Source organism: Chionomys nivalis, chromosome 2 (assembly GCF_950005125.1).
Source record: "Chionomys nivalis chromosome 2, mChiNiv1.1, whole genome shotgun sequence".
Classification (NCBI taxonomy): Eukaryota; Metazoa; Chordata; class Mammalia; order Rodentia; family Cricetidae; genus Chionomys; species Chionomys nivalis.
The window spans coordinates 111,879,406-111,901,351 of NC_080087.1; the positions used below are offsets into that span (position 1 = coordinate 111,879,406).

At 44.6% G+C, this 21,946-nt stretch overlaps 2 protein-coding genes across 17 annotated transcripts in view; one reads left to right on the forward strand and one right to left on the reverse strand.

Annotated features, from left to right (window-relative positions):
* Window positions 1–16,064, reverse strand: part of Fbxo36 (F-box protein 36) — a 58,977-nt gene extending 42,913 nt beyond the window's left edge. For 2 of the 3 annotated variants that reach the window (XM_057762067.1, XM_057762066.1), the window contains exon 1: window positions 15,542–16,064. In XM_057762067.1, the coding sequence (XP_057618050.1) occupies window positions 15,542–15,727 (186 nt within the window). In that variant the 5' untranslated portion in view covers window positions 15,728–16,064. The remainder of the gene's footprint in view (window positions 1–15,541) is intronic. The other variant, XM_057762068.1, reaches the window with a different exon arrangement.
* The window catches only part of Trip12 (thyroid hormone receptor interactor 12), a 129,344-nt gene continuing 122,806 nt past the window's right edge, over window positions 15,409–21,946 (forward strand). For 12 of the 14 annotated variants that reach the window (XM_057762051.1, XM_057762055.1, XM_057762054.1 and 9 more), the window contains exon 1: window positions 16,531–16,687. The gene's annotated coding sequence lies outside the window, so the exon portion shown is untranslated. Of the gene's footprint in view, window positions 15,426–16,530; window positions 16,688–17,280; window positions 17,302–21,946 lie in introns of those variants that run through there. The other 2 variants (XM_057762053.1, XM_057762052.1) reach the window with 2 other exon arrangements.

A 21,946-nucleotide genomic window follows, 5' to 3' on the forward strand; every position in this document is an offset into this window, starting at 1 on the left:
TCAGGCACTACAGGACCCAGAGGTACCAATGACAGCATCTGATTATCAGCCCTCCTAGTTTGCTTTTCTCTGTTCCAGGCCTCTTTGTGTCTGATTGCAGAAGTATATTCCTTAAGCACTGGAGAATCTAAGCCTTAAGGTGCACCACAGGCAATGCAATTGAGGGGGCTGGGAAGAGAGCAAGATTCTTGCCTAGCAAAGGTGAAGTCTTTTAATGACACGTGGGGGGTTGAAGGTGGTGTTTAATCCCCATCACCACACACAAACAGCAATTAAGATTGAAAGGTTGACTATATTGGTTCAGTCTGAATTAACTAACACTGCAGTTTCGAGGAGGCCTTGGGTCATGTGCCCATCCTTGCGATTTCTACCGCAATGGTTGGTACTAACTGAGCTATCCCTAGGCTAGTTCTAGGTAGTCTATATTTATGAGCTCATTTCTTTCTCCTAGGAAGCAATGACTATTATTTTTCTAACTTTCATTTTTTTCCCCATGGGGCTGAGAGTTAGACCTAGGACCTTAATCAAGTATTCTAGGCAAGGGCTCTACTACTATTGTGCTATTTTCCTCCCTTAGTCTACTTTGTCTTCCCAAATGTGTGTGTGTGTGTGTGTGTGTGCAGGCATGTTAGGAGGCCAGAGGTTAATGTCAGGTGTCTGTTTCAATTTCTCTCTTTTTTTTTTTGAAACAAGGTCTCACAATGTAACACTGTCTGGCCTGGAATTCTCTCTGTAGATCAGGCTGGCCTGGAACTCACAAAGATTTTGCCTACTTCTGTCTCCTCAGTGCTGAGATTAAAGGCGTGTACTATTGGCCCCACCTTATTTTTCTGAGACAGGGTCTCTCATTCAATCTATAGTTTATTGATTCAGTTAGTCTGTCTTTTTTTAAATAATTTATTTATTATGTATATGGTGTTCTGCCTGCATGTATCTCTGCAGGCCAGAAGAGGGCACCACACCAAGTCTCATTACAGATGGTTGTGAGCCACCATGTGGTTGCTGGGAATTGAACTCAGGACCTTTGGAAGAACAAGCAAAGTTCTTAACCACTAAGCCATTTTTCCAGCCCGTCTGTCTATTTTTAATCCTACTTCTGGTGCTACAGATGTGGGCCTCTGAGCCCTACTTTTAGGTGGGTGCTGGGGACCCAAACTCAGGTTTGTACAGCAAGAACTTTACTCATTAATCATTAACTTGGCCCTAGTTTATGTTTTAGATACAGAAATTGAGGCAAAAGATAGAGACTTGTTCACTAATGAACAACTCGAAAAGATATGTTTAACTACAGTACTGTCAGTGGGTGGTATTGGTCATAGTTGATTCTCAACCGTTCGTACCACACCACTGTCTTCTTGCTTCTCTTCTCCCCCTCCCCCACTGCTTTTTATCTGAAATTGAATAAAAAACCATTTCACCCTAATTTCTTCATTTACCTTTTGCTCAGAAACCCCAGACATCCAATTTTGAGAGGGTGATGCATGATCATAGTCTCAGCATTCAGGAGGCAGAGGCAGGAGGATCAGAAGTTAAAGGGCAACCTTGGCCACATACCAAGTAATTTTAAGGTTAGTGTGGGTTATGTTAAAACCTTGTCTCAAAAAAATAAAAAACTTAGTTGTGTGAATCTATTTGAAACTGGAGCTAACACATTCCTAAAGCCTTCAAGATTTTCTTTTTCAGAGACAGGGTTTCTCTGTGTAGCTTTGGCTGTCCTGGAACTTGCTCTGTAGACCAAGCTGGCCTTGAACTCAGAGATCTGCCTGTCTCTGCCTCCCGAGTGCTAGGTTTAAAGGCATGCACCATCACTGTCTAGCAGCTTTCACGATTTTTTTTTTCTGAACAACCCTAACAAAATTCCCCATTTTTCTTGTCTGTGGTGTTAGAGATCAAATCCAGGAAGTAGTATATGCTAGGCAAGCACTCTTACCACTGAGCTGTATGCCCATCCCACCACAATCTCCATCATTTCTTTAAAAAATTTATTTATTTATGTGCATGTGGTGTGTGTGGGCACATGTTCCAGTGTGTGTGTGTGTGTGTGTGTGTGTGTGTGTGTAGGTCAGAGGGCAGTTCTCTGTCTTTCAGGTCAGATCAAACTCAGGTTCTCAGCTTGGGAAGAACTTTTACCAATTGAGACATGTGGCAGACTCTCATTCTTCATTATTTCATACATTAGAAAAAACTGCTGCTTTTGCAAGTCTCAACTACCAGAAATTTGTTTAAAATTTTATTTGTTTTATGTGTATGGGTGATTTGCCTGGAAGTATGTGCCTGGCACCCAAGAAGGCCAAGGAGCATATTGGGTCCCCTGGAGTTAAACATGGTTGTGAGCTGCCATGTGGTTGCTGGATTCAAACATGGGTCTTTAGATTAGAGCAGTCAGTGGTCTTAACCACTGAACCATCTCTCCAGCAACTTTTTTTTTAAATATGAAAGTAGTAACCCCACAGGCTCATGTCTGAATAGGCTGTTTGCTTTAAGATACCCTTCTGATCTCATGTTTACAAGGATGACACTATTCTACTGAGTCAGACCACAGCAGTGATCTATGAAATAGCTGTCAATGGAACTGCACGACAAACACATGTATGTTATTATTATTTGAAATTGGGCCTCACTATGTAGACCAGTGAGGCTGGCCTTTAGCTCGTGGAGCTCTCCCTGCCTCTGCCTCCCAAATGCTTGAGATTAAAGGCGTGCGCCACCACGCCTGGCTAATGCAAGTATTTCAACGTGGCAGGTAAACTTGATGAGCTATCCACAAATATTCCTTCTGTGTGCTTGCTTTTAGACTCCATGTCACTTCCATTCTCAAACACTGCTGGTTTTTAAGGGGCTCGATGCTGCCCTAAATGGGCTGCTGATGCAATATGTGTTGCTGTTCTCAAGGTTTTAATGGATGGATCTTGGGCCCTGCCTTTCAGCAGATCATACATGAAGGTTTAAGTACAGTCAGGTCATGGGGCTTACTGTAAGGCATGAAAAGGGCTGAAGTCTCAGAACATCTATTGTAGTGGCATTTCAAATGTATTTTTTTTTAATTTTTTTATTTTTTATTGTTTTTTTTTTTTTTTTTTTTTTTTTTTTTGGTTTTTCGAGACAGAGTTTCTCTGTAGCTTTGGTGCCCGTCCTGGAACTAGCTCTTGTAGACCAGGCTGGCCTCGAACTCCCAGAGATCCGTCTGCCTCTGCCACTTGAATGCTGGGATTAAAGGTGTGTGCCACCACCGCCCGGCTTCAAATGTATTTTAATAAATAAAGACTGAAGATCTGAGAGTAGAACAGTCCCACTGGTCAGCCTTATAGACCAGATTATGGTAATACACACCTTTAACCCCAGTAGCCACAATAATACACACCTTTAGTCCCAGTAGCCACAGTGTCAGGCACCTTTAATCCAAGTGGTGCACACTTTTAATCGTAGCCCTAGAGAGGAATATAAGACGGGGTGGGGGTGGGGAGACAGCTCTCAAGACGCAGTCTCCTTCTGAGATTCCTGGAGGAAGGGTCACCATTTTTGGACCGAGGTCGAGATAAGAGCCAGTGCATGGCTGTTTTGTGGATCTTCAGGTCGAACCCCAATTTCTGACCTGAGCTTTTATTAATAGTGCTTCAATCTCTTTTGGGGTTCGAGATTCCAAAAGACTAGTGCCATGCCTACTGGTGCTTGTTCCCTTTGCCTAATGAATGTTTATTTCCAGATGTGAACTCGGTTGTTCCTGCTGCCATGCTGGCCACCCTCTGAACTGTTAAGTCAATTACAAGTCACCTTGGTCATGGCTTACCACAGCAACAGAAAAGTCTTTACTACAGAAGGGTCCAAGGCTGTTTAGTAATTTATTTTTATTTTGGGGGAATAGGAATCTAGTGGGCCTTAGTACATACCCACAGTGACTTACTTGACTCTTTTATCCTTGCATGCCCTTATTTATATCCAAAAAAGCTGAACTTCAAATGACCTTTTCCCACCCAGGCACCTACTCTTGTTTTTGATTTTTTTTTTTTTTTAGAACAGTTAAGGCTGATAAGGAGATCAGAAGACAATCTGATTCTCTTTTGCTTCCTTGTTTTTAGGCAGGATCTCTCTTTGATTGCTGCCAATGTGAGCGTCCGTCAGGGTGATGTGCCTGCCTCTGCCTTCCCTCTCCCTGTAGGAGTGCTTGCATTACAGATGTGGGCCACTGCATCTGGCTTTTTACATGGTTTCATGGGATTATCAGGTTGGGGGGATTAGTGCTTTTGCCCTCACAGCCACCTCTCCAACCTGAACTGACTCGGACACTCCTACTTTTGTAGATGAGCTAGGTTTCCCTGGTTCTAACTATGGCTGAACAGATGAGGGTGGCCAATTGCTTTGCCTTTTTTATTATTTTTTTATTTTTATTTATTTATTTTTTGGTTTTTCGAGACAGGGTTTCTCTGTAGCTTTGGTGCCTGTCCCGGAACTAGCTCTTGTAGATCAGGCTGGCCTTGAACTCCCAGAGATCCACCTGCCTCTGCCTCCCGAGTGCTGGGATTAAAGGCGTGCGCCACCACTGCCCGGCTATTATTTTTTTAAAGACGGGGCCTTACTCTATAACTTAGACTAGGTTCAGATGCAAAGCAGTTCTCCCATCTCCGACTCCCAGTGCTAAGATCTACTGACATGTGTCACCGTGCCTGGTTTCAGGTTGGCCATTTGACCTAAACTTTTTGAAAACCAGGAAGTTTTGTTGTGGTGGAAAACCCTCTGAACCTAGTTGAGAAAACAACAAAAAACCCCAAAACAAACAACAACAACAAAATTCTTATTGGCTTGCTTATAGTCTGGCTGATTCGAGAGGCTCAAAGGATGTTTCAGACCTCACCTTTTCATTTGCTGGCTGGCTCCTTTTCCCTATACAATGGTTGCATTTGCAGGTGAGTTGATCTTCATAGTGACAGGAAAACCACTAGCAGATCTTGGCTCCCATCTCCTGGTGATGGGCTTTGGGAGCTTATACAGCCTCTACTTACAGCTCCCTTTATCTGCTTCATGTTTGTGGTTGAGGATGTGTGATCTCAGCTTTCTGTTCCTACTGTCACATCTGCTGCTGCGATGCTATCCAGCCATGATGGACTCTTAGGTCTCTGGAACCAGAAGTTGTTGTGGAATGTTATTTTCAGGTGTGTTACATTTGCTTATGCTGTGAAATATTTGTTTAATGATGCAAAGATGTGTTGCATTCTTTTATGTTGCATTTGTTTAACTCTGTGAGGTTGTGTTACTTTGCTCGTCTAAAACATCTGATTGGTCTGATAAGGAGCTGAATGGTCAAAGGCTAAGCAGGAGAGGGATGGGTGGGGCTGGCAGAGAATAAATAGAAGTTAAAAAAGAGAGACTGAGGAGGGTGAGGGAGGAAGAAGGGCATAGCCACCCAGTCACACACCCAGCCCTGGAGAAAGAGTGAAAGATAACAGAAGATAGGAAGAAGCCTAGAGGAAAAAGGTAGGTGGGACAATTTAAGTAAAGAAAAGCTGGCTAAATTGGGTGGTGGTGGCTGCGGCAACAGTGACCACAGCACAGGCATGTGGCTTTAATCACAGCACTAGGGAGGCAGAGGGAGGTAGATCTCTGAGAGGCCATCCTGGTCTACCAAAGCTAGTTCTAGGACAGGCTCCAAAGCTACAGAGAAACCGTCTCGATCCCCTTGAACCCCCCCCCCCCCAAGAAAAAAGAAGGAAGGAAGAAGGGCTGGAGGGATAGCTCAAGGTTAAGATTACTTGCCGTGCCTGTGAAGAACCCAGGTCTGGTTCTCAGCATCCCATGCATGGTTCACAACAGACTGTAAGTCCAGAAACCGCCTGCTGGCCTCTTAGGGCACCAGGCACACACATGGTGCACAAACATTCATGCAGACTAACACTCAGACCCATAAAATAAATACCTTGGAAAACAGCCAAAACCCAAACAGCCTCTTACAAAGTACCCTGCCCCCCAATGCTAGAGACTAAATATGGTTAAAGAAGAAGTGTCATCATTTACAGATGAGATGGACTAGTCATAGAAAATCTGACATCAACTACAAGTAACAATTCGAGTTAGTAGCTGACTTAGCAAAATCACTAGACAGAAGGGAATTTACTGCAGTCACCAGTCAACTTCAGGGAGCTGGGGTTTGGCTCAGTGGTAGAGTGCCTGCGTAACATACGGAATCATTAGTGTCACCCACCCAACGTTAAGTGGAAACAGGACACACGATTTGGAGAAGCAATTACCAGTTATACAAATGATGACAAAAAAGAAGCACCTAGGTGTCTAAGAAAACAAATCTATGATTTCTACACTATCACACAGTAAGATTTCATACTTAGATATCTTGCAAAGGAAAGTTAGATACAGTATTAACAAAAGATATCAGTTCATGAAAATTTATCCATACACTAAGTGCAAGACCAAGGAAAATATCACTTGTTATTTTTGTGGAGGCATAAGCTGACTGTGAAAATAAACGAGGAAATGAAAATCACTGACAGGCAACTGAGCTCCAGTTCTTTTCATGGAAAAGGTAATGCTGGCTCCTTTGGTATTTCCTGCTATATTCCAAAGAACATTTCAGAGTTTCTGCTCCTGAAGAGCCTCAGGGAAGGAGATTCCAGGGTCACGTGACTGCAGTCTCTGGAGGTTCATGAGACACAACAGGGTTTTGTTCTGTTTTTATTAGCATGTATTCATTATGCAAAGCACTAGGTTTCACTGTGGCCTCTTCATGCACGCAGGTAACAACTTGCATCCTATTCACCTCTTCGACATCATCCTCTTTTATACGCCAATTGAGTCTTCTTTTCATAGGAGGATTTTAAAGTCTGAGAAGTCCCAGGAAGAAGCAAATATAATTTTGTTTCATGCAGGGTCCCCCAATCTTGATCATGAAACCTGCCTTTGAGAAGCACTAGTCCTGAGTGCCTTTTCCAAGTTATTTCACTCTTGTTGTGTAAAGCAGCCGTGGTAGAACTGTTCATTTCACAGATGAAAGAAAATGGAACATTAGGGAGGGGAGGGAGGCCACCCAGCAACCAACATGAAATCTTTGCCAATTCGATTATTTTAAGGAAAAAAAAAATCTAGTGCTTTCTCCAGGATCAAACACAACTGTCATAGGAAAGAGTATTTTAGCAACACACTCAACCTTAGTGATCTTTTAAGTCTAGTGACCTTAGTAGCTGATGAGGCAACTGTGGCCCAGATAAAAAAGAAGAGCCTTGCCCCAGGTCAAGAGCTTGCACGGAAGCAGAAGGACTCAAAGGATCCATGACTCAATGACTCCCAATTAATGTTCTACTGCCCCACATAATTATGCAGCCGAACTGTGGCAACGTGGGGTGAGAGCAGATTGAGTAGGCGTTCACAGGTGCTGAACATCTCACCTGCAGGAGATACCGGGGTGTGTGTAGGGGCGTGGCGGGGGGGGGGGTCTGTGCAGGTGTTATGGAATTCTGAAGTGAGGTTGGGGACCACACTGAACACTTTCAAGAGTTTAATCCATTTAGTTGGGCCATGTCATCCCTCTTCTACCCCAAAGTGCCCTATGCCACTTAAAAGGAATTTAAAATTTCTGATTAAAAGCCATTTCACAACTCTAATTAGGTACATCCTGGAGTGTCACAGGGTTGGGAGCCATTTTTCTAAAGTGTGTCAGACATGAGGAACAGAAGAATAATGCAGTTTATTATTATAAACACCTGACCCAACCTGTGGGGTAGGGAAGGGTGCGTTTATTGCGGCTGTGGCTGTCAGGAAGATGTGAGTGACTTCAGTAGGTAAAATGGAAACACCCCAGGAGGGATAGACAGAGCGGGGGCTCAATGTTCTCAGCTACAGGGAAGAAGCAGAACACAGGCTGGGTAAGTCACAGACAAAGAGCAGAGCGAATACAGCTGAGCCTGACTTTTGGACTGGAGTTTCCAGGTGGAAACATTTGGGCTATGACAGGCAGTGGGTAAACTGGACACTGGAGCTGGGACATATGCAGACTTCCCAGGGGGACATGGGGAAAGTAGGCAGAAGCGAAGAGCGGAGTTGCTGTGCTCCCCTCCACCTGTATGCACGGCTGCCGGGGACTGTGTATGTGCGGTTCGGGTCCACAAACGCATGGTTTTCAGCTTCCTGGGTCCTCCTGGAAAAATACCCACTAGCAAGTCTATTGTGTCCATCTATCTCCCAAATAGGCAATCCATTGCTTATTGAATGACTTCAACTTGCCAGAGGAATCCCTTCATTTGGGGCCAAATCAACCTAGTCAGTGTAATACTTTATCGTGTTTTTTTTTTCTTAGTGAAGTAGACTACCACTAAGCCACAACCCCAGTTCCTACTTTATTTTCCTGTCTTGTAATCAACAAAGCAGAAAGAATAACTCTTTAGTTTTTTTTTTTTTTTTTTTTTTTGGTTTTTTTCGAGACAGGGTTTCTCTGTGGTTTTGGAGCCTGTCCTGGAACTAGCTCTTGTAGACCAGGCTGGTCTCGAACTCACAGAGATCCGCCTACCTCTGCCTCCCAAGTGCTGGGATTAAAGGCGTGCGCCACCACTGCCCGGCTCTTTAGTTTTTTTCTATTCTTTTATGCATGGGCACTGAAACAGTGCCTCATGTAGCTTAGCCTGCCCTAAAAATGCTGCCAAGATGACCCGGAACTTCTGATCCTCCAGCCTCCATCTCCTCAGGTGTGTGCCCCTAAGCCCGGTTTGTGTGGTGTTAGGGACCACATCTAGAGCTCTGTGCAAGCTAACATAAGCACACTATCAAGGGAACTATTCCTACATCTTCAGGTTTTTGTAGTTCTTTTTCTTTTTAAATATTTATTTATTATGTATACAATATTCTGTCTGTGTGTATGCCTGCAGGCCAGAAGAGGGCACCAGACCTCATTACAGATGGTTGTGAGCCACCATGTGGTTGCTGGGAATTGAACTCAGGACCTTTGGAAGAGCAGACAATGCTCTTAACCTCTGAGCCATCTCTCCAGCCCAAGGTTTTTGTAGTTCTGAGTAGGATTCCATAATAGATAAGCAAGACTGCATTATTGCCCGATTTTTCCTTTTATCTGGGGGAGTGACCATTACATGTCGGCACACCTGAGAACATCTCTTATATTAGCTGCAAGAAGTGGAATCAATACCTCTTAGAACATGATTATTGTTTCTAAAACTTTCTACAGTAAACCTAAATTGCAGGCTTTGGCTACCTTAAACAACATTTCCATTTGAGGAGAAAGAATATAGAAAAATTTAAATGATTTATTTTTATTGTGTGCATTGGTGTTTTGCCCAGTGTATGTCCACGCGAGGGTTTCGGATCACCTGGAGGTGGAGTTACAGGCAATTGTGAGCTGCCATGTGAGTGCTGAAACTTGAACCCAGATCCTCTTAAAGAATAGCCAGGGCTCTTAACTACTGAGCTATTTCTCCAGCTCTTAGAAGATAGAACTTTTAATTTTTCAAAAAATGGGCTCAATAGTTAAGAGTGCTTACTGTTGCTGTTCTTCTAGAGGACCAGAGTTTGGTTCCCAGCACCCACGTCAGGCGACTCCTAATTACCTGTAACTCCATTCACCATACCCAAACACAACTATACTTAATATACATAATTAAAAATAAAATAAACAAATGGATAAGGTGGCACATGCCTTTAATGCCAGCAGTCTGAAAGCAGAGGTAAGTGGATCTAGACTGAGACCAGTTTGGTCTACATAGTGAATTCCAGGACAGCCAGAGCTACATATAGAATAGAAAGATGCTGTCTCAATTCCCTCCCACTACATTTTTTTCTGGTTCTAGATTTATTTTATGTGTATAAATGTTTTGGCTGAAGGTATATATGTGCACCACGGACATGCCTGTTGTTTGAGGAAGTCACGGGAGGGCATCAGATGCCATGAAATTGGAGTTACAGATGGTTGTCAGTCACTCTGTGGGTGGAGAATAGACTGCATCCTCTGGAAGAGCAGAACTATCTTTTGTTGTTGTTTTTTGAGGCAGGGTTTCTCTGTGTAGCAGCTCTGGCTGTCCTGGAACTCATTTTGTAAATTAGGCTGGCCTAGATCTCACAGAGAGGTCTGCCTCTGCCTCCAGAGTGCTGGCATTAATGGCATGTACCACTACCTCCACTTGTTGGAAAAAAAAAATCTTTTTAGAAAACAAAAACTAAACAAGAAAGACTGAATTTTTGTATGCATGGGAGTATTGGTGAGGTTCAAACCCAGACCCCTGTGTATAATAGGCAAACACTACTATGGGCTACACCTTCGGTCCCAGAAGACAACATATTTGCGGCAATAGTAGCTACACTCATATAGAGCAATTTTCTAGGCTTTCTTTGAACTCACAGATTTAAAGCATGTATACCGTTAACTTAGCAATAGGTTGTGAATGATATAAGTACTGGGCACTATACTTTCTGGGAGGAAGGGCTCATGCTCGTAACTCCATCACTCAGAAGTCTGAAGCAGGGAGATCTTGAGTTCAAGGTCAGCCTGGGCTAAGTAGTGATACCCAGGTCTCGTTTCTCTTTAGGAGAAAAAAGTGTAAGTCAATCACATTAACTTTAACGTTCCTAGTAGAGCGAATGTTGCCTGAGAGAATGTGGCTGCTGTTGGTAACTCCCCAGCTTCTAGAATAGTGTCGACCATCTAACAGAAAGGTGTCGGATGAATGGGACATTCTTTGGAGCCAGGAATCTCATATTTTTTTGTCCCTACTGTTATATATAAACTAAGTTACCGATTAAGAAAAATATCTATATTCAGAAAAACAATTGAAATTTTCTTAGATGTCACATATAAAAAGTAATATTTAAGATGTTTTTCTAGTTTGATATACCATAAACCTACTAGTTCTCATAACATTGAGATTCAATATACATTAAACCTAGAGTGAGAATTAATGGATAATTCTTTGATTTAGAAAATTGTACATTAGCCAGGTGGTGAACGCCTTTAATCCCAGGACTTGGGAGGCAGAGGCAGATGGATCTCTATGAGTTTGAGACCAGCCTGATCCTCACAGCTAGTTCCAGGGCAGTCAAGGATATACAGAGAAACCCTGTCTTGAAAACCAAAAACCAAACCAAAACAACAACAATAAAAAAAAAAGAAAACTAGCCGGGCGGTGGTGGCACATGCCTTTAATCCCAGCACTCTGGAGGCAGAGGCAGGCGGATCTCTGTGAGTTCGAGGCCAGTTTGATCTACAAGAGCTAGTTCCAGGACAGGAACCAAAAGCTACAGAGAAACCCTGTCTCGAAAATCCAAAAAAGAAAAAAAAAAAGAAAACTAAAAAAATAAATAGTACATTAGCCATGTGTAGTGGTGGTGCTGATGGTGGTGTACGGCTTTAATTCTAGCACTCAAGGTAGAGGTAGGTGATTTCTGTGAATTCAAGGTTACTTGGTCTAGACTAGCATGGACTATATATATAGAGAGGCCCTATCTACTTCCCTTCCCAATCCCACAAAAGAAAAATGTGTTCGTCTTTCTAAGTTTTAGGATTATCAGATTAAAGGTAAGATCAGAGAATAAAACTGCATTGGCCTCAAGCTATGCTTGGAAAGTTGTTTTTTTATCATAAAATTTAAAATTGCATTTATTTGTGTGTATTTATGTATGTGTACTATGGTGCATATGTAGAGTCAGAAACTAACTTTGGGGCCTTGGTTCTCTCCTTCCATCATGTAGGTCCTGGGGGTTGAACTCAGGTCATCGGGTTGAGCAGCAAGTGCCTTTAACCATCATGCCAGACCTGTTTCTATTTAGAGATGGTCTTGCTATGTAGGCCAAGTTGGCCCCAGACTTTCTATGTAGCCAGCAAAGGCCTTATACTTAAAATCTTCCTGACTCAGCCTCTTGAGTGCTAGGATTACAGGGATGTGCTTTATAGCATTAAGTTATTCACTGAGGATGCCTCTGTAGGAATAAAAGCATATGCCAGGGATGGTTAGTGAATGCCTGCAATTCCAGCACTAAGGCGAGTCTGAAGCCAGCTTGGTTAGGTATAGTGGTGGTGGTACATGCCTTTAATCGCAGCTCTCAGAGGTAGAGGTGGGGTGGGGGGACTTCTGTGAATTCAAGGTGTCTGTAGTCCCTCTCTCCTGGTGTGTGTGTATGTGGAGGGGAACATGAGCACATAAAGACATAACATACATGAGAAAGTCAAGGTCAGAGGACAACTTGTAGGAGTCCATTCTCTCCATACGGGTCCCAGGGACAAACTCAGGTCATCAGGTTTGGTGGCAAGTGCCCTGCTAGCACAAGAGATAGTGTGTCGTAGACCAGGTTGTACTGGAAGGCACAGATCCGTCTGCCTGCCTCCCAAGTGCTGGGATTAAAGGTGTGTGCCAACATGCCCAGAACACAAGGCCTTAATTTTTGGGTTTGTGTTTTTTGAGACTGGGTCTCTCTGTGTAGTCCTGGATGTGCTGGAACTGCTATGTAGACCAGGCTGGCCTTGAATTTTCAACAGTCTTGCTCCTGTCTACCGGATACTGGGATCACACTATACCAGGCAAGCAAACAAAAAAAAAAAATTTTTTTTTTCGGTGGTCCTGGCTGTCTTGGAACTCCCTCTATAGACCAGGCTGGCCTCAAACTCATCAAGATCTGTCAAGCCTTTGTCTCCTGAGGGCTGGTATTAAAAGCATATACCACCACTGCCTCTCAAAAACAAAGAAAGATTTAATAAGGGTTAAACTGGGCATCTACAGAGAAGAGAGACATGGCTTTCTCCAGAGAGAGTGGTCTATAGAAAAGTTTTTAAATACTTATGCCAGGCTAACTCTTACTAAGTATTCCATTTCCTGTATATAGACTTAGAAAAACTAGCCGGGCGGTGGTGGCGCACGCCTTTAATCCCAGGACTTGGGAGGCAGAGGCAGGTGGATCTCTGTGAGTTCGAGGCCAGCCTGGTCTACAAGAGCTAGTTCCAGGACAGGCTCCAAAACCACAGAGAAACCCTGTCTCGAAAAACAAAACAAAACAAAAACAAAACAAAACAAAAAAAAAAAAAACAAAAAAAAGAAAAACTATCCTGTCCTTAGGCATAGTATATTTCAAGACTAAAATTATTTTAGACTTTTTATATAACAATTTAAAAATAGTTTATTTTTATTTTATGTGTATTGGTGTGTTGCCATGGTGTCTGGTCCCCTGGAAGCTGGAGTTACAGACATGTGGGTGCTGGGAACTGAACCGGGGTCCTCTGGAAGAGCATGCTGAGCCATCTCTCCAGACCCTTTTGACTTTATTTTTTACAACAAATTTTATTTTGAAAAGAGGGCAACTTAATCAGATTTGAAATGAACTCTTCCTTGTAGAACTGTAGTGTATTTGATAACGAAACTGGACTAGGTCTTTAGAGGGATTTTACGTGTGAGTGATAAAAAAGAATATGGCCTCAAATAAGAGTCCTTTAAAAACATTTTACTTACTAATTTTTGAGACAAGGCTTCATTATGTATCCCTTGCTGGCCTGTAACTCCCTATGTAGATCAGACTTGCCTTGAACTTGGAGATTCTCCACCTCTACCTCTCCAATGCTGCAATTAAAGGTCTGTGCCACTATTCCTAGTTTAAAGAACAAAGGTTTATCTGTTAATGAAAAAGAATTTCTTTTTTTTCTTTTCTTTTTTTTTTTTTTTTTTTGGTTTTTCGAGACAGAGTTTCTCTGTAGCTTTGGAACCTGACCTGGAACTAGCTCTTGTAGCCCAGTTTGGCCTTGAACTCACAGAGATCTGCCTGCTTCTGCCTTCCGAGTGCTGGGATTAAAGGCGTGCGCCACCATCCCTTGGGCTCGAAAAAGGATTTCTTTCTTTCCTTCCAGTCCCTTCTTCCTTTCCTCCTCTTCTTTTAAGAATGTCAGGCATTGTGGTTCATGCCTGTAATAATCCCAGCCCTTGGGGGGCAGAGGCAGAAAGATCAGGAATTCAAGACAGCTTTGGCCACAGGATACTCTGTCTTCAAAATGAAAACAAAAGTTAAGAATATTCCGGGTAGTTTTCACATAGCAGATTAATTAGAGGATGGTATGCAGACAGATATTCTCAGTTCACCGAGGCTTAAGACACCCCTGGGGGTGGGGGAGAGTGAGGGTGAGGGAGAGAAACCCTCCTGTGACACCAGACCTTCAAGGAAAAAATGTTCAAAATAACAATTTTAAAGATATAGTCAGTCATACGAAGAGTGAAGAATTATTAGGATCAGAGATCTTAAAGCTAATACGGGTGGGAGAGATCTGGCTCAGTAGTAAAATTGTCTAGCAAGCAGAAGGCCTTGGGTCCTACCCATCACAGAGCCACAAAGAAAAAAAGGGAAAACAAACTAACACCAAACCACCCAACAAAAGCCTCATCTCGGGGTTGGAGAGATGGCTCAGTGGTTAAGAGCACTAATTGCTCTTCCAGAGGACCTGGGTTCAAATCCCAGCACCTACATGGCAGCTCATAACTGCCTGTAACTCCAAGATCTGAAACCCTCACACAGGAGAAAAAGTCATAGGACTATGAAAGAAATGACTTGAAATGGAGACTGGGATTAAGAAAACAAAAAGACAAAACAAAAAGACAAACAAAAAGAAGATCTAGAACAGCATGGACAAAACACCAATGCACATAAAATAATATTTTAAAAAACGTGAACAAACAAAAAACAAACAAAAACCCCCTCACCTCTCAAGGTTGGTGCAATGCCTAACTAACTCAAGAGGCAGAAGAGGTGGATTTCTCTAAGTTCAGGGCCAGCTCGGTATACACATTGAGTTCCAGGCCATCCAGGGCTATATACTGAGACCCTGTCTCAAACCAAAAACAAAGAAACCAAACCAAACCAAAACCAACTTCACATATAAACCCAACCAAAACCTTCAAAATCTTAACTGTCAAATTCTTAAGAAGTTAAAATAATTAAAATCAGACAGGCTATTACATTTGCAGGATTATTAGGTATAATGCATGCATCATTACTGTTTTACAGGTTAAAAGAAATATTAATTCACTACTCTTTTGTTTGAGGGCTCCTGGAACAAAGATAGATGGGATAATCAACACCAAGACCCAAACTAATACAAATTTTTAAACGTAATTTTATAGGAATATGGCCTATTAAAACTTGGGGTGCATGAACAGTTTAATGACTGGGATAAGCTCGGCCAGGAATCTGCAGTGTTCTCAGTGGAGGCCCAGATCAACCAGAGTATCTCGTGGCACAACACATTATCCAAAGCCTACCCTTGACAACCAAAACACTTGGAGGAAAAAAAAGGCCCCCGGGGTTACTTTACTCCAGCGATAACATAATCCTCGTTCTTATTGTTGTGGAGCAGATGTCATTATGGGTGGGGCTGATGAGCAGAGCAGCTGAAACATTTTTGTTGTCTCCCCCCCGCCCTCCACTTTCAAAGGGATAGAAGGGGCTCCAGCAAGGTAAGGAAAGAACGTTCAGTCAGTCATTCCTGTTAGAAAGAAGAATTTTGATGTGGTAATTGTAGAGGCCACCTTGAGGTTCTTAAAAAAAAAAATTCCCCAGGATTAAGTCCTACCCTGGAAGAGACCGTCCCTTTCTCCCCCTGCCGGCTCCTCCTTGGGACACTTGGCTGAGTCTTTCTTTCCCTCCTTCCCACGCTGAGGTGAGGCGGCACGCAAGCAGGGACGCCTGTTTTTCTCTGGCGCGCGGAGGGAACGCAGCGGGTAGGAAGCCGGGAGGTAGGAAGGGAAGCGGTCGGCATTGGGGGTGGGGAGGCAAGGAAGGCTCGCCAGCGACGAGACGGCCTCGGGGAGAGAACCGACTTTCAGGCCGCGGAGCAGAGGTGACGAGGGGAGATCTCTCGTTGTGAGCTGAGACGCGGCGCTTCCGGCAGGCCACGGTGGCTGTTTGCCTGGAGCGGGCCGCATCGCGGGGCCCGGCCGGGCGGGGAAGGGGGTCAGGAGAGACAGGAACCCGCGGCTCGCACTTGCCTGAGTCCGAGTGACCAACAACTGGTAATAGTCTTTGCTCGGCGCCGGGCCTTGTCCTACAATTTCAAACAGAGTCTCCGGCAGCCACGACGCCATCTTGGGACGCCACCGCCGTCGCTAAGACAACCAGGAAGGGGCGGGGCTTGATAGGGGTCAGGGGGCCGCAGCCCCAGTTTAAAGCGAAGCCCGCTTTTTGAGTTGGCACTGGGGGTTTTAACTTGGGGTGGTGGTTTCCTTGACCAGGGGTCACGAGGAGCCCTGCTTTGTGAATTTTTTACAATCAGGTCCCGGGGTGACCCGAAGTGGAATTTAGTTCCTGCTGGCGCGGAGGGGCGGGGGTGACCCCAGCGGAGGGATACCAAGTGGAGTGCCACAGTCCCCTTCCTGGTCCCTTGAAGGGATCGGAAGGAGACTGGAGGCTGCTCGCCGAGCGGAGCCGAGCGCTGGGGAGGGAGGGGCGATATGTTGGGCTGTAAATAGGTAGCGGGGCTGGTCCTGCGGAAGATCCCGCAGGCCGGAGCCTCAGGGCAAAGTAGTCCCCGGCTGGAGCCGAGCGGGCGGGAGGGAGGCGGCGCGGGCGGAGGCGCACGGCGGAGCGGTGCTGCGGCTCAGCTGATAATTGAAGGGACGACAAGCCGCCGCCGCCGCCGCCGCTGGGGGGGGTGGGGGGAGCCCGTGGAAGTTGCCGTCGCGCCACCGAGTCCGGACCGGAGACTTTGGGGCCTAACTAGGTAATTGGGACGCCGTTCGGAGCGGCGGGGTTGGGCTTTGGGGGAGGGGGGAGGCAATGAGGAGGACTGGGAAGCCTGAGCCGAAAGTCCCCAGCAGCCCGCTCGTGTCATCGTGGCGACGCGGCTCTCGGCTCGACTTGCCGCCGGCGGCGGCGGGGCCGCGGAAGGACCAGCCCGAGGCTGACGGGTGAGGCGCTCGAGCGAGCCCCGCGGCCTCAGGAGCCGGGGCCGACTGACTTGGGGTGTCTGTGGGAGCGCTGGGTCCCCCCCCCCCGCTCCCGCTCCGGCCTCCCGCGATGAGGAAGGCCCTAGGCGAAACCTGGGTAGGGCGTGCGGGTCTGGGGGAGCCCAGCGGGGGGCGGGAGGGGACCGGAAGTGGTCTTTGGAGCCTGGAGGGCGTCTAGGAAGAGAGAAAGTGGGGGGCCGGAAGTGCAGATGGGGGGCGTGAAGACGGCAAAGGGTTCCCCGGAAATGGGACGGGGGGCCCGGAAACAGGGAAAGGGAGGTTCTGGGCTGTGGACGGCCCGGAAATGGAAACTAGGGAGCAGCTCGAGTGACAACTGTTGGGAGGCAAGGGTCTGAGGAGGGAGAGGCGGGAGTGACTTTGGGCCGCGGTAAGGGTCTTCCTGTTGAGGGGGGACGGTTGGGGGCGGGCGAGCCCGGGCGAGCCAGCGCGGGGAGGAGGGAGGCTTTTCCAGCCGGGGAAGTCGAGGCTGAGGGAGGAACGACGACGTGCCCGTCGGGCTGGCAGGGGCCGCGGGAGAGTCCGAGAAACTTGGCGGAGGGAAGCAGCATCCTCGGAGAAGACCAGCAGGGGCATAGGACGCAGAGGTTAACCGGGGCCCGGGAGAGGGAAGGTGGGCCGATTGTCATCCCGATCGTATTAACATTCAAAGCGAGTCAGGCGATTAATATCTGTGGATTACATAAAACCTATTACACGTTTGTCCGTCAGTTCAACTCTTCCTTGTGATCGGCGAGTGCGTTTCTGGTTAGGGAAACAAGTTTCAGGGATGTTCAGAAAACGAAGGTTTTAAGACCCAGCCTCCTGCCGTTCACTTCCTCGGGAATAGCAGATAACCTTAATTAGTTAGAACGGAGAAACATTACTAGAATAAAAAAAAAAAAAGAAAAAATGCAGATGGGGGTGGTGGTGGCTAAATTACACCTTGTGACTAACTCTAGGTGGACGGGAGGGGACTGATTATCTCTCAGGTGAGGAGGGGAACAGCAAGGGGCGGCTTCCCACCCGTCCAGCAGATTGGTTTCTGTTACTACGTTTTGTTTTTTTCTGGGAGAGGCTTTAGCTGTAGCTTCTTGCCGGGGTGCTGTGTTTTAGTGTCCTCGCTCCGTTAATTGGGGGCGGGAATGTTACTAGGTAAACGTGGGGGTGGGGTGGGGGTGGGGGGGCGGTTGATAGCGCAGTGACTCTGTTCCGAGTGGTCTAACCGCTCTCCTGTCTCCCTAGTTTGAGCTCGCGATCTGGCCTGGGCTGCCAAATCACCCGATCCTCAGGCTTTCATCGGTTTGTAGGCCTTGTAGTGGTGTCTTTTTTAACTTACTCTTTTCTTGATTCTATATATTTTTAGCATTCAAATTTTTAAAGACTTGGCAAGTTGAGGCTTAGAATCGCATCTCTTAAAAACAACAAAAATACGTGGTAGAAAGTTGAAAGAGCTTTTATTGAATAGGGTAAAAAACTGATGCGGGGAACAAAGGTCTTAGTTGTGTTAGGAAAAAGGCAAGAGGCCTGTATATGAGGCCTTGTTTGTATCGCATTTGGAGTTATTACAAACTTAGGGATAATAAATTGTGGAGGGCATTACAGAGGCCTATTTTCTTACGCTTATGCAGCTACTTCAGTATTAAATCTTAAGACAGTATTGAATTTACTCCTTGTTTCATGTTTAGTCCAAGACCTGGTATGGTTTTCTACTTGGTTGCTGCTGGTCTTTGTATATGACTGCTTGTCTAGGACTGTACCAATACAAGAATTGCATTTATTGTTTCCATCTGCTTCACTGTTTCAGGGTTGTGAGTAGTGTTTAAGCGTGCTCAGCTGACATTCCGTTGTTCTCTGATCAGGCATTTTGTTTTAGCTTTTCGAATACTTTCTAGAAGTTTGAGAACTTGGCAGTTCCAGAAAGTGCTATTGTAAAATTAGAAAATATTGCCAGGCGGTAGAGGTCCATGTCTTCCTTGCTTTCAATCCTAGCGCTGGGGAGGTGGAGGCAGGCGGATCTTGAGTTTGAGACCAGCTTGGTCTACAAAGTGAGTTCCAGGACAGCCAGAGCTGTTGCACAGAGAAACCCTGTCTTGAACAAACCAAAATAAAATAAAAAACTAATGTTTTTTATTTTAATCAATAAAATTATTTATTTCCAAGATATTTTATTCAAGCTCCCAAAACAACTGAGTTATTTTGGTTTTGAATTACTGAAATAAAGCCAAATTAAAGTTTGAAAGCAAATGACTTCATTTAGTTAGAGCTTGAATCAGTGCAGACTTTACAACCAAGACTTCTGTCCCAGTTTTGTGGGGTCTACTAGTCATCCCCCTCAGTCTTGTTGTCTCCCTTTGCTTCAGTCTGTCTGTCTCTCATTCATCCGTACTGGGACTGTCCATTCTGTTCTAGGAGAGTCTTTGTTTTCTTAATCCCAGTCTCCATTTCAAGTCATTTCTTTAATAGTCCTATGACTTTTTCTCCTGCAGTGTTTAGGTACCACTACAGTTACTATCTCTTTAACATCTTTCTTAAAACATCACTATGTACATTTGAGAATACTTTTTAAGTGTGTTATGTTCCTTTCAGGCATTCTTTTTTTCTCTTTGCAGTGTGAACCTCACTTTTCCATGTACTCCGTAACCTTTACCTTTGAGCACACCATGTGAAGGGCATCAACTGAAGCTATTTATTTATTCTTTTTTTTTTTTTTATTTTATTTTTCTGAGACAGGATTTGTCTGTGTAACAGTGGCTGTCCTGGGACTCGCTCTGTAGACCAGGCTGGCCTCAGATCTCAGAGATCTGCCTGATTCTGCCTCCTGTTTGCTGGGATTAAAGCTATATGCCAACCACTGCCTGGCAGTATTTAGTTTTTTTTTGGTTTTGTTTTTGTTTTCCAAGACAGGGTTTCTCTGTAGCTTTGGAGCTTATCCTGGAACTAGCTCTTGCAGACCAGGCTGGCCTCGAACTCACAAAGACCCGCCTGCCTCTGCCTCCTGAGTGCTGGGATTAAAACCGTGCACCATCACCGCCCAGCGCGGTATTTAGTTTTTAAGATAGGGTTTTTCCCTCTATAGCCCTGGCTGTCCTGAAACACAAGTAGATGTGCTTGTCTCTGGAATTAATGATCTTGAAAGGGGAGTACATTTTGGAGTGCTGTTTATTTTTATTCAAATTGTAATGTGTTACCTGGTTAAGGTTTTATGGTTCTATTTTATTTTTGAAAAATCTTAAGTATTTTTACCATATTTGTATGGGTGTTTTACCTTCATGTATGCCTGTGTGTCATTTGTGTGCTTGGTTCCCACAGAGGCCAGAAGAGAACATCGGATCCCTTGGAACTGGAATTATAGACAGTTGTGAGCCATAGAGTAGGGGCTGAGAATCCCTATTCCTTGGAAGAGCAGCCAGTGCTCTGAATTGATGAACCTTCTCTCTAACCCCTTATTCTGTTTAAAGAGACATCTCTTAGAGAAGACACATTACTGATTTGAAAGTTGATGTTAATAGTATTGATGTGACTTTAAACTAGGTCCCTTAATCTACTTGATCTCCATTTTATCCCTAAAATATGAACAGGCAGTATTTTTCACCAGGTGATTTTTGGAAACCCAGAAAATATGAAATATAATTAGTGGAAAAAAAATCCAGCTGCTCAAGAAGGATATTCATATTAGAAAATTATGGTAGATGTTAGTGGGTTTAAGTAAGGCAGAGTTGATAGAGTTATAAACTACTAATTGATTGGTAGTGAAACTTAAGCCCAAGTTCAGTATTAAAGTTAAAAAAAAAAAAAGCAAGTTTTATCTAGGTTTGCATTAACATTCCTGCTACTTGATGTATGTCCCACAGCTAAACTTGTTAAGACCTTTTTTTAAAGTTTATTTTGAGTGTGTTTTACCTGCATGTGTGTATGTGTACAACATGCTATTTATACCTGGTACCTACAAAGGTCAGAAAAGTGTTTTGGATCCCTTGGGACTGGAGCTACCATGTGGATGCTAGGAGTTGAATCTGGGCCCAGGCAGTGGTGTCGCACGCCTTTAATCCCAGCACTTGGGAGGCAGAGGCTGGTGGATCTCTTGAGTTTGAGACCAGCCTGGTCTACAGAGTGAGTTCCAGGACAGGCTCCAAAGCTACAGAGAAATCTTCTCTCTATAAAACAAAAAAACAAAACAAACAAAAGGGTAAGTGCTCTTAACTGCTGAGCGATCTCTACAGGGCGGCTTGTTTGCACATTTTTATTACTGACAGAATTTGTACTTTTTCTAGTTTGTGGCTCTCACATAACTTACTTTTTTCTTGTGTCTCATTTAGCCCAGTTTGGAACTCTATTGATGATGACCTTAACTTTCTGATCTCCGGTGTCCACCTCAGGTGCTCTGATTCCCAGCTGACTTTTTAGTGTTAAGTGGTTTTGTAGCCTTTTTTAATGGTTTTGTTCTCGAGACAAGGTTTTTCTGTTGCTTTGGTGCTTGTCCTGGAACTGTCTTGTAGACCAGGCTGGCCTCGAACTCACAGAGATCCGCCTGCCTCTGCCTTCCAAGTGTTGGGATTAAAGGCATGCACCACCGTCTGACTGTCTTGTAGAATCTTATAGAAACTAGGGAGGTTTTTTTTTTAAGATTTAGTTTTCATCTATTTTATGTATATGAGTGCTCTGTTTGCACATATGCCTGCATGATAGAAAAGAGCATCAGATCCCATTATAGAGGATGGTGAGCTACCCTGTGGCTAGGAATTGAATTTGGAACATCTAGAAGAGCAGCCACTGCTTTTAACTACTGAGCCATCTCTCTAGCCCTCTAGGGAGCTTTTAATTTCCCCCAAGTGGATCAGTATAGGGCAAGGATGAGCAAATGTGGTAGTGTATTTTTATTTGCATAGATAATTAATTTTTGAGGCAGGGTCTCATGTAACCAGGAAGGCCTCTGACTCATGATCTTCCTTTTTGTATTATAGGCATGTTCTGCCACACTGGCCTTATGGAGGTAATTTGATGGCTCAGGTTTCTTTCAGATACCAATTTGGCTT